The 13,663-nt window shown below is 44.2% G+C and overlaps 1 protein-coding gene across 9 annotated transcripts in view; it reads right to left on the bottom strand.

Annotated features, from left to right (window-relative positions):
* Window positions 1-12,084, bottom strand: part of HIPK1 (homeodomain interacting protein kinase 1) — a 64,099-nt gene extending 52,015 nt beyond the window's left edge. For 4 of the 9 annotated variants that reach the window (XM_075615319.1, XM_075615321.1, XM_075615324.1 and 1 more), the window contains exons 1-4: window positions 11,875-12,084; window positions 10,005-10,167; window positions 6,134-6,356; window positions 1,972-2,096 (exon numbers count right to left, since the gene is read on the bottom strand). In XM_075615319.1, coding sequence (XP_075471434.1) covers window positions 1,972-2,096; window positions 6,134-6,356; window positions 10,005-10,167; window positions 11,875-12,053 — 690 coding nt within the window. In that variant the 5' untranslated portion in view covers window positions 12,054-12,084. The remainder of the gene's footprint in view (window positions 1-1,971; window positions 2,097-6,133; window positions 6,357-10,004; window positions 10,168-11,874) is intronic. The other 5 variants (XM_075615320.1, XM_075615325.1, XM_075615327.1 and 2 more) reach the window with 3 other exon arrangements.
* Between the last annotated feature and the right edge of the window lie 1,579 nt (window positions 12,085-13,663).

Raw genomic sequence — 13,663 nt, 5'->3', positions numbered from 1 at the left:
TTGCATACTGTGTGCCTGATTCATGCATTCCGTTTCCAGAACTCAGTTTTCTGAGCTAATGTTTCCATGATAAACTCAATGAAAAGCCACTTATTCCAGGCATTTTTCCCTCCAACAAAAGCCAACTGATGTATTTTTAGCCAAATTACTTCTGAGACCAATAGTTATGCGTAAACTACGATACCTTTCCAGATGGGGACTATTAACGAAAGAGGATTTAGAGTAGTGAAGTGTGACTACGCTGGGTGCCAGGATAAAAAACAGTGAACAGAAAATAAACCTGTTTGGAATGAAAGAGCAGACCTTACAAATAAATAAATACAAATAAAATGGTTCACTTTATTTGTACAGTTTAACGCCACCAATGCTGAAGTAATGCGCGGACTGCTCCCTCAGAATTCTTTAGAACTCCCTCAGAACGCTGGAGTAAGGACCACATGACCTAGTGTTATCACAATTAATCCGTCATTGTCTTTAACGCATTGCACAGTGGGAATTAGTGGCATACTAAAAATGATGGTAATGTATAATCAAGTTTCTTTTGAAAGCTGTATTATGATTATGTCCAGTGTTTCCTAGGTTTTTTTTATAGAAGGATCCCTGAAAGTTCATGGCATTTCCACAACCTCTTAATATCTCCGAAACCTGATGACTAGTAAGAAACTTTCTTACCACTTGCAATCGGTAATCGGGATGAGTTTGATTGCTTACTGCAATTCTTAAAGATGCAACCAAACATAGGACCAAAATAAACTAATAAACTAATAAAAGTGGTGTGTTTAAGAAGATGATGGTTTTATAAATATTCAGGTCTTTAAGACACAAATTTGAATGTTTATCCTGAAAATGTTCGAAAAATTATGTAATAACCTCAAGCTTACAGCGGGTTTCACCGCAATGCAAACTCTATTCATGTATAGTGTTAACACAATTTTAGCATCCTAAATGTGCAACAGCAACAACACCCATCCAGACTATTTTCATCCTTTGCCATACACAGGTGCATGTAATGCATGTGAAAGCAGGTTCCTCTGTTAGCATCTTTAGGCAAGCCTGTTTGCTGAGTAACTAGGTTTGAGGTTTGTGATGGTATGCAGGGACACTTGAGCCCAAAGCCAAATCCATTTATATTCCTTAAATTATAGGTCAGTTTGAGGCACACCCAGCCACTTTTCCAATGAGAGCAACAACAAAAGCATGCCAGGAATTCTTTGCCACTTGAGAATAAGGTCTACTGTTGTTAGCTGCTTCCAATATACATTGTGGACACAATTTCTTATTAAGCAGTCACACCAATAGATCAATTCATTGAAAAGTAGGGCAAATCCTAAAAGTAGTAATAATATATGAACATTTAAGGTCTCGGAAGTGAAAATTGTGGGAGCCAACTTTAAAGGTTAAAATGAAGGTGGGGGAGACAAGACATCATTTAAAGTATCATGATTTAGTGGCACAGCATTTAACTGCAAAATAAGGGGATCAATACAGTATAGTGGAACAGGGATAGTATAGTTTTTCTTCCATGTCTGATGAATCCATGAATCCATCTATGCCTTAACTTTTATATATGGGTGAAGGGGGGGGGGGGGGGAGACCTGCTGCCCTTCAGTATTACAAGAAGCTGTAAACTAAAATACATTGCCAGAAGGGCCTAAATATTTGTATACGTACATGACAAAGAAGGTTAAGTAAAAAATATCAATACAAAAAAACATTTTAGGATATATAAAACCCCACTGCCACGATTGTCCACGAACATACTTCCAAATGACATCTGCATCACGAAATATACTTCTTAGTAACATTTTGACCGCTTGAGTGTCCCCCTTGCATCCAAGGGGTTACAAAAAAAATTATTTCTATATATGTTTGCCCTCCAACCACTTGCTAAAAACAGACTTCCACAAGGTGATTGCACCTGCTAATAAACCTGAACAACGTTTCAGCCCACATATTCTCCCAGTGGATTACCTGTGTCAGGACTCCTGATTGGATCTGAAGGGGCTGGGCAGCGGGAGCTTGGGGCACAATGGGAACACTACTGTCCATCCTAACAGGAAACCCGGAATGCTTGGTGGTTGCTTGAAGCCCAGCTGCTTGAAAGAAGAGACATACACGGTACATACGCCACTCTGGCCAACCGATATGACATTTGAAACAAAATTCATCCTTTGTTTTAGACGCTGCATATATATTTTGCACTATGTGTCTACAGTATCTCTATCTTGCTTATTTGAGGTGATCTTGGAGGATAACATCTACCAGAATCACCTACACACAAGGATTATACTCACCCTTGGAAAGACACTATTGCCAACTACACTTGGAATGTATTGGCGATTGTTTTTTTTTATGTTTCAACATATTGCACTATTCACTTTTTTTGGTCTTGTTTCATGCCCTGAGATTGTCCATGCACTTATTCGTTTTGGAAACAATGTCAAAAACCAGAGGAAAGTCTTTCATTTGGAGCTGTATTCGACTTGAGGGTCGTATAATAAGAACAAAGCCAGATCCAAGAAAGCGTGTTTAAAAAACAACAACCCTATTGCAGTGCACTCAGGCTCCATTTGAAAGTGTAAACATGATAACATATATACTGAGATGCTCATACCTTGAAATAGGTGTATGCATAAAATATACCACAGAGAGCCTAGAGGAAATATTATCTTGCTCATTAAATGGTGCCAGTACTATAGTCCAATTATCCTTGGTAATAACCAACTAAAAGTGGGAATAAATATAAGATGTGCCTACTAAATCACATGCCTGCCTCTAAAAGTCGAAACAGCGGTCACAGGACTAGATGTAATTATCACGGGTAGTATCATCAGCACTGTGATTACCGCTGGTAGAAAGCATTAATCACAAAGTTATAACAGGGTTACTATTGGGTCTCAAAACCCAACCTAAAAAGCTTCTCTGCAAATATTACAGTCATAAATGGAGGCAACATACACAGTTAAAGATAAACTATGATTGGTAGTCAGTGTATATATGTTACCATAGGAAACAACCGATGTTAAAGCTTGAAACTAATTTATATATCAGGTCAAACTCAGTAGTAGTCATATCCATGCTGCAAATTAACCGTGTTTGTAAATACCAGGCTTGAACTACTTATCAAGGGAACACTTCAAACAGCGGACCAATTGTTCATACCGCCTAGTATGATTTTAGGATACATGGTAAATCAGATCAATCAATAGTCAGCATATCCATGCTGCAAATAGAAGCTGTATATACCTTTCCTGTCTCACCCTCAAATACTTTCTGGGCAAGCTACCCAGCTACCTGAACAAGCTCCTCATCCCTACCACATGCAGCACCTACACTGGCGACACACTTTATTCGAGCTCGGCTAGTCCCACGAATTCGGGTATACCCGGGTGTATTGAGGTTTGTGACTGTTTTCTGCCCGAGTGCATTGAGGTATTTTCCAGGCAGGGATTGAAGCATTTTATTCCTGCTGGGTGCAATACTGCACAGTATATATATATACTGCATTACAATTCATGAATTTATGCCATCTGGTAGACACGCGAAGCATTGCAGCCTATTAAATCCTAATCATTATCATTTAACAGATCAGCCTCCCGTCAGCCAGGCATGAACCCAGGCTGGGAAGGCAAACGCAACGGGGCTTGTCAGAGGTGAGGAGCGGCGCATTCCAGGTATCTGCCAGGTACATACTGGGTATTTGCTCGAATAAAGTGTGTCGGTGCAGTATCACCGGAGATCAGACTCCAAAAGACTATTCATGGTCCCAAGACTCAACAAAGTATCCGGACGTTCCTCCTTCTCCTTCCGTGCACCCCAAAACTGGAACAACCTACCAGAGACTCTCATATCCACCACCAGCTTAAGTTCTTTCAACTCTAAGGCTGTCTCACACTTTAATCTGGTCTGTAACTGTTTCATACGCTCATAATATATATTTTCTTTAACTGTGCACGCAATGTCTTGTATATAATGTATACCTTGTTCATTTATGTAACTGTATTTGTAACCATGTATTATTTTGTTTTACTCTGTGCCCAGGACATACTTGAAAACGAGAGGTAACTCTCAATGTATTACTTCCTGGTAAAATATTTTATAAATAAATAAATAAATAATATATGGTTACAGAGCTTCACAATCCTTTTCAAGGAAACGCTTCATATCGCAGTCCGTTTGTTTATGCCATTCAGTGAAAAGTGTATCTACCGGTAGCAGACATGCTGTGTCTAGACTTGTTGTTCCATATCTCTGATCGATTCCAAGCCTGTAGTGGAAGTAAGGACCATGAACCACTTAAGACAACTCTCACTACCCCACTGCCCACACTACTTCCTCCAGATAGTCTGCTTCACACGTATGTGCGAGGATAGTCAAACCTTTAAAGGAATTCTGTTTCATTTCCTTTTTCTCTCCTTGGGAGAGCAAAAGAATATTTCCTCTAGGCTTCCTATGGTCTATTTTATATATACACCTATTTCAAGGTACGAACATCTCCGTATATATGCTATAATTTTTCCACTTTCATATGGGGCCTGTGAGTGCACGGCAATAGCGGCCCGTTTAAATAAAGCAGACTCAGGGCTCTGAGAATCCAGCAGAGCGATAGTTAATTGTAGCCACTCCATTAGCTAGTCCTCACCTGGACTAAGGAGAGCTCTGTAAAAAGCCTCATGTGAGACACAGGAGATGGATTTCCTTAGCTCATATTTGGGCTGACAAAAGGAGAGCAGAGAAGCCTGCACAGAGACACTGTGTTGAGTACAAAGGCTGTGCTGAGTTTGGAGTGATAGGCTGGTAATGGGAATATCCCTCCAGTTCTGTAGATAGGGTCTGGGAAAGTAAGTTAACCCTTACAAAGGGATAGGGGTTTGTTATGTTGTTTGTATGTTTTGTCTGGATAAAGGAACAGACTTCAAAGCCAAGATATAATTTCACCCTAAATCGGTCTTCATTAAATGTACCTCTACACACATCTTAGAGTGGTGTTTTGGGATATTTGGCCCATAGTTTATGTTCAGAATATTTGTCTGTGTATCTCATTATGCAAACCCAAACTAGAAGACCTAGAACAACCAAACTCGGAAAGATTACTTTATGTTACATAAAGAATGTGAACTTTCATTGTTTGAATTCTCTCGAACACTCCAAAAGGGGTGATGCTAGGAACACTGGGTTCCATGTGTTGTATCTGGTAGTCTATGTATCTGGCACGTGACATCATAATGCACATAGCCTGGTTGGTTGCAGATAAGGAGAGTCAGATAGCTATAAAGTTTACACAAAAAGCAGAGAAAGAAGAAAGAGAGGGACCTCTTGCCACGTGAGGAGAAAGTAAGAATGCTGGAGAAGGGGAGAGAGGCGGAAAGAATTGGGGACATCAGAAGGTATTAAAAGGGAAGTGATGGAAAGGGGAAGAGATAAGAGGAAGCTGAAAAAGGGTGTGGGGCTGAAAAAGGGTGTGGGGCTGAAAAAGGGGGGAGGGGGAGGGATGAAGTTGGTTTCTTAGAATTTCCAAGCTAGCCAGCTACTTTCAGCAAGTACTACTATACTTGTCTTGGCAAGTAGCTCTTTCTGTGTTTTTAGGGTTGTATTTTAGTTTTTTTTCACCAAAAAATTCCAGTGATATTACCTTCATTTTGATACCGTTTAAATAATTTGTGCCAATTATTTTTATCACTGCAAATATTCAACTTTCTCTGGCAGTGAAGGGGTTAAGTTAAAGAACACCTTTTTTTTGTCCATGCTAAAAATAACCATGCTGCAATTTATCATGGTGAAAAGTTTTTGTATACACTTCAAACCGACCAATGCAACCAGGTCTTGAAGAAATAAAATGAAAGAAGCCAGAACCTGCAAAGCATGATCTTAAGATGATTTGGTGCACTTTGTGTACCCACTTTCTTCTAATCAATAATTACCATAAAGGCGAGTCCTACCTCAAAGCAGGAGCTTTGCAGTTTGAGAAGAGGTGGTTGTAAATGAATAGATGCAAACAGCTCGCCTGTTCAGTTGTAACATTTAGGTCTCCATTTTAGAAAGTGAGAAACTGGTAGTAAGCAGTCATTTATCCTGCCTGTAGCTTTAAGTATAGGGAAGGGATAGGGTCACAAAGAGGCTTAAGACCGCTTACCTTGAAAAGCTGGAGGGCATACGATGAAGGTCTGCTGGAATGGATCTGTTTGGGCGCAGAGCTGGGCTGTTCCAGGCTGCAGAGAGACACTCTGCTGAGAAACTCCACCAACTTGAGCTCCAGACTGTGGGTAAAGCGCCGACTGATAGTTTAACAATGAGACATCAGAGTTGGCCAGTGAAAGAGTAGCAGCAGCCGATGAGCTGGAAGCCAACACACTAGCCTAAAGAGGGGGTAACAATATACTGAATATTACAGCACAATACGTTACACATGGGTTACATGTACTATTGCAACATAAAGCAACCCAAAATCAATGTAGCTAAACACCCCATATAAAAAGGACAAGTATGACTGAAGGTTTTCCAAAACAAAATGTCAAAACGCACAGATTTATACAATTAAATAAGGACTGGCAATATATCAGGAAGACCGTTTGGTTGCCATTTTCCTCCCATAAATGATCTTTTCTCCTCCTCACTTTTTATCGGCTCCCTGGCCAAAGGAGAGTAGTGACATGGAATTAAAAGCTCCACATGATTCTGTGTGTGAAGTTCTTCTATCCAGGGGCACAGAGATTTAGCGAGAGACTTGCTTAGAAAAGGCACAGGAAGTTTAGGAGGGGGGTGCAGGATTGTATGGAAAACCATTCTTTTCTTGTTTTAGAGAAGATGTCGCCTCTAAATCACATAACATTTGGGCAAGGCCAATTACTTAAAACCAAGTACAGTCTATAATGAAGAGAATGTATAGGACAGTGGTGGCCAACTCAAGGGTCACCGACAGGTCAGGTTTTCAGGGTATTCCTGCGTCAGCAAAGGTGTCTCAATCAGGGGCTTGTCAATGACTGAGCCACCTGTGCTGAAGCAGGGGTATCCTGAAAACCTGACCTGTTGGTGGCCCTTAAGGACTGGAGTTGCCCACCCGTGGTGTAGGTGGTTATTCTACATTATGTAGCACTATGCAGGTGGTCAGGCAGGTAAAAATATTTTGTAAACAAATATTTAGACCGGTAATCATATTACTGCCATTAGTTCACTTTGGCTTACTAGAGATTACTCACTGATGATCGTAAACTGCTCCAATAAAATGAAACTTTTCACCCATTTGCTACTGGGATTAGCAATGCATTAATGGCATTGGGGTTAATTACATTTTATAGCTACTGACCTCCCTACTGTCAGACCCTGATGCTCTAACTTCACTACAAGAAGAAAAATCACTAACAATTACACACACATGCATAGTTCCATACAATCATGCTGATAAAGGAAACGTACAGAAATATACAGATTGTAACAAGATACACAAACATATAATGGTCTATGCTGCTGAAATTGCAAGCCTGTTTTTTTTTCTTATATAGGTTCTATATCCCTAATCTTTTTCCAATATGCTGTGAAACAGATTTTCCACACTGGAGATTTTAGTCCTATTCAAATGAATTAAGTTGATCAACAGCAGGGGTGCGCAAACTGAGGAGTGCGCCCCCCTGGCGGGATGCTAGATCTTCATTGAGGGGGGGAGTGGCAGTTATAGAGGTCCCGCACTCTCCACCCCGTGCATTTAAATTAAATGGCAGGGGATCGTGCGGGGCCTCTATAAACACACTTTACTTCCCTTCCAGCAACGCGTGGTCATGGTAACCCGGTCACGCAGCATCACGTTACCATGGCGCAACATTACCCCACGCCAGGGGGGGGGGGGGGGTCGGGGGAAGAGGGGCGCAGAGAGCAGCGAGGGGTGCGCACGGGAAAAAAAGTTTGCGCACCCCTGATCTACAGTGTTTCTAAACTAGGAACTACAGATGCAGCGACCGTTATTCGAACATTTACCTGGGTACATCCCGCGTTACGCCGTGTGGTTGACCCGAGATGGTCAGTTGCAGACATAATGGCCCGCCGGAGTAACACAGCAGGGGTCAGTCACTAACTGCGAGCCTCTCACATGCTATTGCTGGGGTTTTATTAAAATTCTAACATTACAGTAATGTAGCAGGGGGTCTTCGGAGCTGAACACATTGGTTTCAGGTCCGAGGACCGACAACTTCCCGAGATCTAGGCCCCGTTATGAGGTGCCGGTATCCTCATGTTAAAATCCTGTGGGTCACGTGACCGTGGGATCTAAACAAAGCAGAGGGATACCGGCACCCCATACAAGGGCCTGTATCTCGGGAAGTAGGGGGTCCCCGGACCTGAAGAACCGTGGGCCCCATAGCTGTGGGGCCCAGCGGACCCACAGGGACCACCTGAGGGCCCCAGACCCCTGTGGGAATGAACCGGGGACCCCCAGACACCCGCGGGACCCAGCGGGCACCTAACGAGGACCAGCCGGAGACCCCCAGACACCCGTGGGTACCCCTCGGGGTGCACTGTGGAGCCTGCGGACACCCGTCGGGACCACTGGAGACCCCCGTCGGCCTGGGGTATTAATCCTGTGTGTAAAATAATAAATCATGGTTTTATGGATGGACACAGGGGGTGAGTGGAGTATTGATGCTTACTACAGTAAATATTTTTACATTTAAATTGTATTTTTAGTTTAGATGAGCAGGGGGTCTCCGGAGCAGAACCGCGTTGGTTTCAGGTCCGGGGATCCACTACTTCCCGAGATACAGGCCCCGGTATGGGGTGCCGGTATTCATCTGCTTTGTTTACATTGCACGTGGATTTTAACATGGTGGAGATACCGGCACCCTATACTGGGGCTTGTAGCTCGGGAAGTAGGGGGTTCCCGAGACTGAAATCAACTTTGTTCAGCTCAGGAGACCCCCTGCTCACGTACACTATGAATAAAAATAAAATGTAAGCAGCTTCATTACCGTAGCAGCTATCCGCTATGGTAACAATTTTTTATTTGGGGGGTTGATACTAGTGTGAGGGAGCAGGGGGTGTCCTGAGTTGAACAAAGTAGATTTCAGCCTCTGGGACCCCTTACTTCCCGAGATACAGGCCCCGGTATGGGGTGCCGGTATCCCTCTGCTTTGTTTAGATCGCACGGTCACGTGACGCAAAGGATTTCACCATGGGGATACCGACACCCAATAACAGGGCCTTTATCTCGGGAAGTAGGGGGTCCCCGGACCTGAAACCAATGCGGTTCAGCTCAGGAGACTCCCTGCTACATTACTGTAATGTTAAAATTTTAATAAAATCCCCGCGATGGCCTGTGAGAGGTGCGCAGTTAGAGTGACTGATACAGCCTCATACTGCACGTCTATTAGACAGGCAGATCCCGGTAGGACTCTGCTGTGTTACTCCGTCGGGCCATTAGTCTGCCGCGGCGCAACTCGTGAGGATCTCGGGCATATCTCGAAATTCCATTTCGAGATTTGTTTGAATAACGGCCACTGCATCTGTAGGATAGCTCATCATGTACTGTAGATAATTCAATGCAGAGTAAATTTACTACTTCCAAACAAAAGCTTCTGGGGTTTTTTTCCAAAAGCTTCTGTTTTCTTAAGGTTTCAAGATCCTCTGAATAATGTGAAAAGCAGCTGCAGCCCAAGAGTTTAAGCCACTGAAAGTGACCTGGAGCATTTCCTAAAAAAATCAATGGGAAATAATGCACAAAAAGCTTTTTCATGCAAACGCATAAAAGAAACCTGCATTTACGCAAGATGTTGTTTGAACTCTCCAAACTGAAAGTGAAAAAATTAGGTTAGAAAAATAATGATTAATAGGTGTCACAAACCAAACGATTGTAAATCATGACTATTGATAATGAAACAGAGGTTTTACTTGAGAATTCCACTCCAATCCCTTCTAAAGTTAGGCCATATTCTCTGGTAAGCTTCTGCTGTATTAGCACTGTACATAGGATTAATTTCACATGTCGCTTCCATGGCAGTGTAGATTGTTGGTCTGCATACCTGATTGTGCATCGTGTTCAGCTGGTTGTTGAAACTCATCGTCAGGTTTGTGCTTGTGTTGGGAGCAACATGTGTGGTAAACGGACTCTTGATCTGATTCACTGTATCGTACATATTGACTCTCCTCTTACAGATCTCCATATTCTGAAAACAGGACTTCACACTGTAAGAAGGGGAAAACAATAAAGTAAAGTGCAGGAAAATCCTATCTCAAAGGCAAACCATCTTATGAGTACAACAAATGCGTTGGGCTATGGAGTCGGGAGAACAAATATCTAGCGTCAGCCATCTTCAAGCTAGTAACCCGGTCTCCCCAATCTGCATCTTGGTAGGTCAGCCATCATGGAGCATGATGGGAGGAATCCTCTGTCTGTACGGTCAGGTACCTGGGTATTCAAAGACGTTTTACGTTCCCAGCACAGATGACTTACACAATTTATGGGCCAGTCTGCTGTACATTCATGTTTGGGATTGCATAGTTGGTATACACCTCTATTTTTATATCAATATACTACACTTTATACTTATTATTCTCGCCATTTTTTCTTTTCTCTACGGTGGAAACTCATTTTCTCTTGCGTTGCTGTTTTGTTTAAAAATCAGACAAGAGTATTACTGGAGAGTTTGTACTTGGAGACTTTGAAAGGAGGGTTTGCTGATCTTGTTTTTTTCATCCAAATTAAAGATTTATGAATGCTTCCATTGGCTCAAATTACCAAATAGTAAAAGGGGTAGGACCAGAGAAATTAGGCAGAGATAAAGGCAGTAAAATCCATCATAAGCTTTATGTTACAAGGTTTCCAAACATTTCCAGGATAAACCATCACAAATGACTTAAAAATACCAGTTTTATTAGACAAAAACAATCTAGTTTTAACTTAACCATTTTGCTGGTTCACTTGAGATTGCACCATATAATTACATCAATCATATGTAAAGTAAACTGTACTGTCTTTGCCACTGGTTTCATTATTTAGACCATTGGTGGGCAACTGGCAGTCCTGCAAGGGCATCACCTGCGACCCCATCTCCCTTCACAACCAGATGGAGCAGTGATGTTGCTGCCGCAGATTTTAAACTACTCGCCATTCGGCGACAGTACACCGTAACATACTGCCATGCTGCTGTGCTATTTACCAGTTCCCAGTGTAAGAAGAGAGCAGAATAGCATTCATCAGAGCACTTGCATTAAGCAGCTGGAGGAGACAGAAGTTGCTATTCACAGCATCTTTCTCCCTTTACACCAGTAAGAGGGGTAATATGTGGTATTTTTAAGTATATCCATCCATGTGTAGATAAGAGAAATATAATGTTGCCCATTACGGATTTAGATGGCAATTAATAGCTTATTAACCAGTACGGATTTAGATGGCAATTAATAGTTTATTAATTTCAGGGACATGCCAAAACTGTTAATGGCTAATACATGTGAATATGTGAACTTTAAATATTTGTATTTTTTAACAAAATCAAGGAACTGTTTTGCACTGCAGTCTGTGGTTGAAAATCCCAACTTTTTTACACAATCAGGTTTCGAAAAAGTATGTGATTTTTTAATGTACTGGCCTTTTAATAACCTTGTTGGTTCACCAACACTAAACAGTTAAGCTGCTGATTTAAACCCAAGGCTGTCAAACAAATTGCAACACATTGTTATGGATAACTGTTCTGCTAACATTAGCTGATCAGCATCAATATAATTGGTTATTACCATTAAATAACCCCTTTGTTGCTAGATTATCCATAACACCTTTAGAAGGAACTATAATGCACAATAAATTATAGCTCAGTACTCCACTGAGTTTCCATTAAGATGTTCTCATGAATGGTCATTGTCTTCATGGCCATCGTAGGGTGAGAAAGTACTTACTGGTTGCTGTGTGGGAAATCCAATAGGTGGGTCATAGTGACAAAGGGATGGTTTAAGGTTTTCAGTGGAGTTATCCTCTTATCTGCATCAATAGTCAACATTTTCTTCAACAAGTCTATGTACTCTCTTCTGTCTGCTTTCTCAGCCAACATATCTGTGCCCTCTAGGTCCGTAGACATATTCACCTAATTGCAGAGAAAAAAAAAACATAAAGGTGAATACATATATCATCCCTTGTCGATCCCCAATGATCTTTTAGGAACTGTGGTTGCATGCCTCTACTCCGTGTTGCTTCAACACACCGCACCTTTTAAAAATTTTTTATTTACCTGCACCATTCCACAGTGGAGACCACAACTACTACAGAACCAAAGTTGCGTCCATAATGCCTTACATATTGCTATGCAAGGCATTATCGGCAGTATAGTGTTGAATAACAGCTCTGTATGAGGGAACTTCCGCTGCCAGGGGGGCTAGCAATGAGGGTTACAGTGTGTGTGTGTGTGTGTGTGTGTGTGTGTGTGTACACAAATATATATATATATATATATATATATATATATATATATATATATATATACACTATATCTACTATATATTTGTGAAAGCACTGTATGTTTGTGGCCTGTGTCCCTAGGGGAAATCTCATTGGTCCCTTGGGCCGCCCGCCCCCGCACACCTCTCATTGGCCTGAGGCGGAGTGACAGCCCAAAACACACACACACACCACCCCCCCTCGCTCTCTGCGACTCTCCCCTCACATAGACCGCTCCCCCAACTGACCATCCCCGAGAGCGCTCCCCACGGCTCTCACCACCCATAGGCCACTCCCTCACCCGGCGCTCTCCCTCACCCGCTCACCCCCCGCTCAACCCCCCCCCCGCCCACTCACCCCTCCCCCTGCCCGCTCACCCCCCCCCCCCCCACACACACTCAGCACGCTCTCTGCGGCTCTCCCCCAGGCCGCTCCCTGTCCCCGAGGGCGCTCCTCCGGCTGTCTCCGCCTCTCCCCGCGAGAGGCACAGCACCTCACCGGAGCGTGTCAGCCTCGCCGCGGAGGAGCCCGAGGTGGAGGAGGAGGGCGGCCGTGACCCGCAGGAAGCGGAGCGCGGCCACCCATAGGCCACTCCCTCACCCGGCGCTCTCCCTCACCCCCCCACTCAACCCCCCCCCCCCCTCAACCCCCCCCCCACACACACACACTCAGCACGCTCTCTGCGGCTCTCCCCCAGGCCGCTTCCCGTCCCCGAGGGCGCTCCTCCGGCTGTCTCCGCGAGAGGCACAGCACCTCCTCACCGGAGCGTGTCAGCCTCGCCGCGGAGGAGCCCGAGGTGGAGGAGGAGGGCGGCCGTGACCCGGAGGAAGAGGAGGGCGGCCGTGACCCGGAGGAAGAGGAGGGCGGCCGTGACCCGGAGGAAGAGGAGGGCGGCCGTGACCCGGAGGAAGAGGAGGGCAGCCGTGACCCGGAGGAAGAGGAGGGCAGCCATGACCCGGAGGAAGAGGAGGGCAGCCGTGACCCGGAGGAAAAGGAGCGCAGCCGTGTACAAGGTGAGTACACGCAGGGTAATGGGTTATTTACCGCGTCCCTGACTCCCCCTGCCCTTTGCCCCCCCCCCTACCCTCCCTACCCCCCCTGGCCCTTGCCCTCCCTTCCCATTGCCCACTGCCCTCCCTCCCCCCGCCCTTCGACGCCCCTTCCCCCCGCCCTTCGACGCCCTTCCCCCCGCCCTTCGACGGCCCTCCCCCCCGCCCTTCGACGCCCCTCCCCCCCGCCCTTCGACGCCCCTCC

This window comes from Ascaphus truei, chromosome 9 (assembly GCF_040206685.1).
Source record: "Ascaphus truei isolate aAscTru1 chromosome 9, aAscTru1.hap1, whole genome shotgun sequence".
In the NCBI taxonomy this organism is placed as follows: domain Eukaryota; kingdom Metazoa; phylum Chordata; class Amphibia; order Anura; family Ascaphidae; genus Ascaphus; species Ascaphus truei.
The sequence above is the reverse complement of the archived record's forward strand: the minus strand, read 5'-3'. Positions and strand labels throughout refer to the sequence as shown.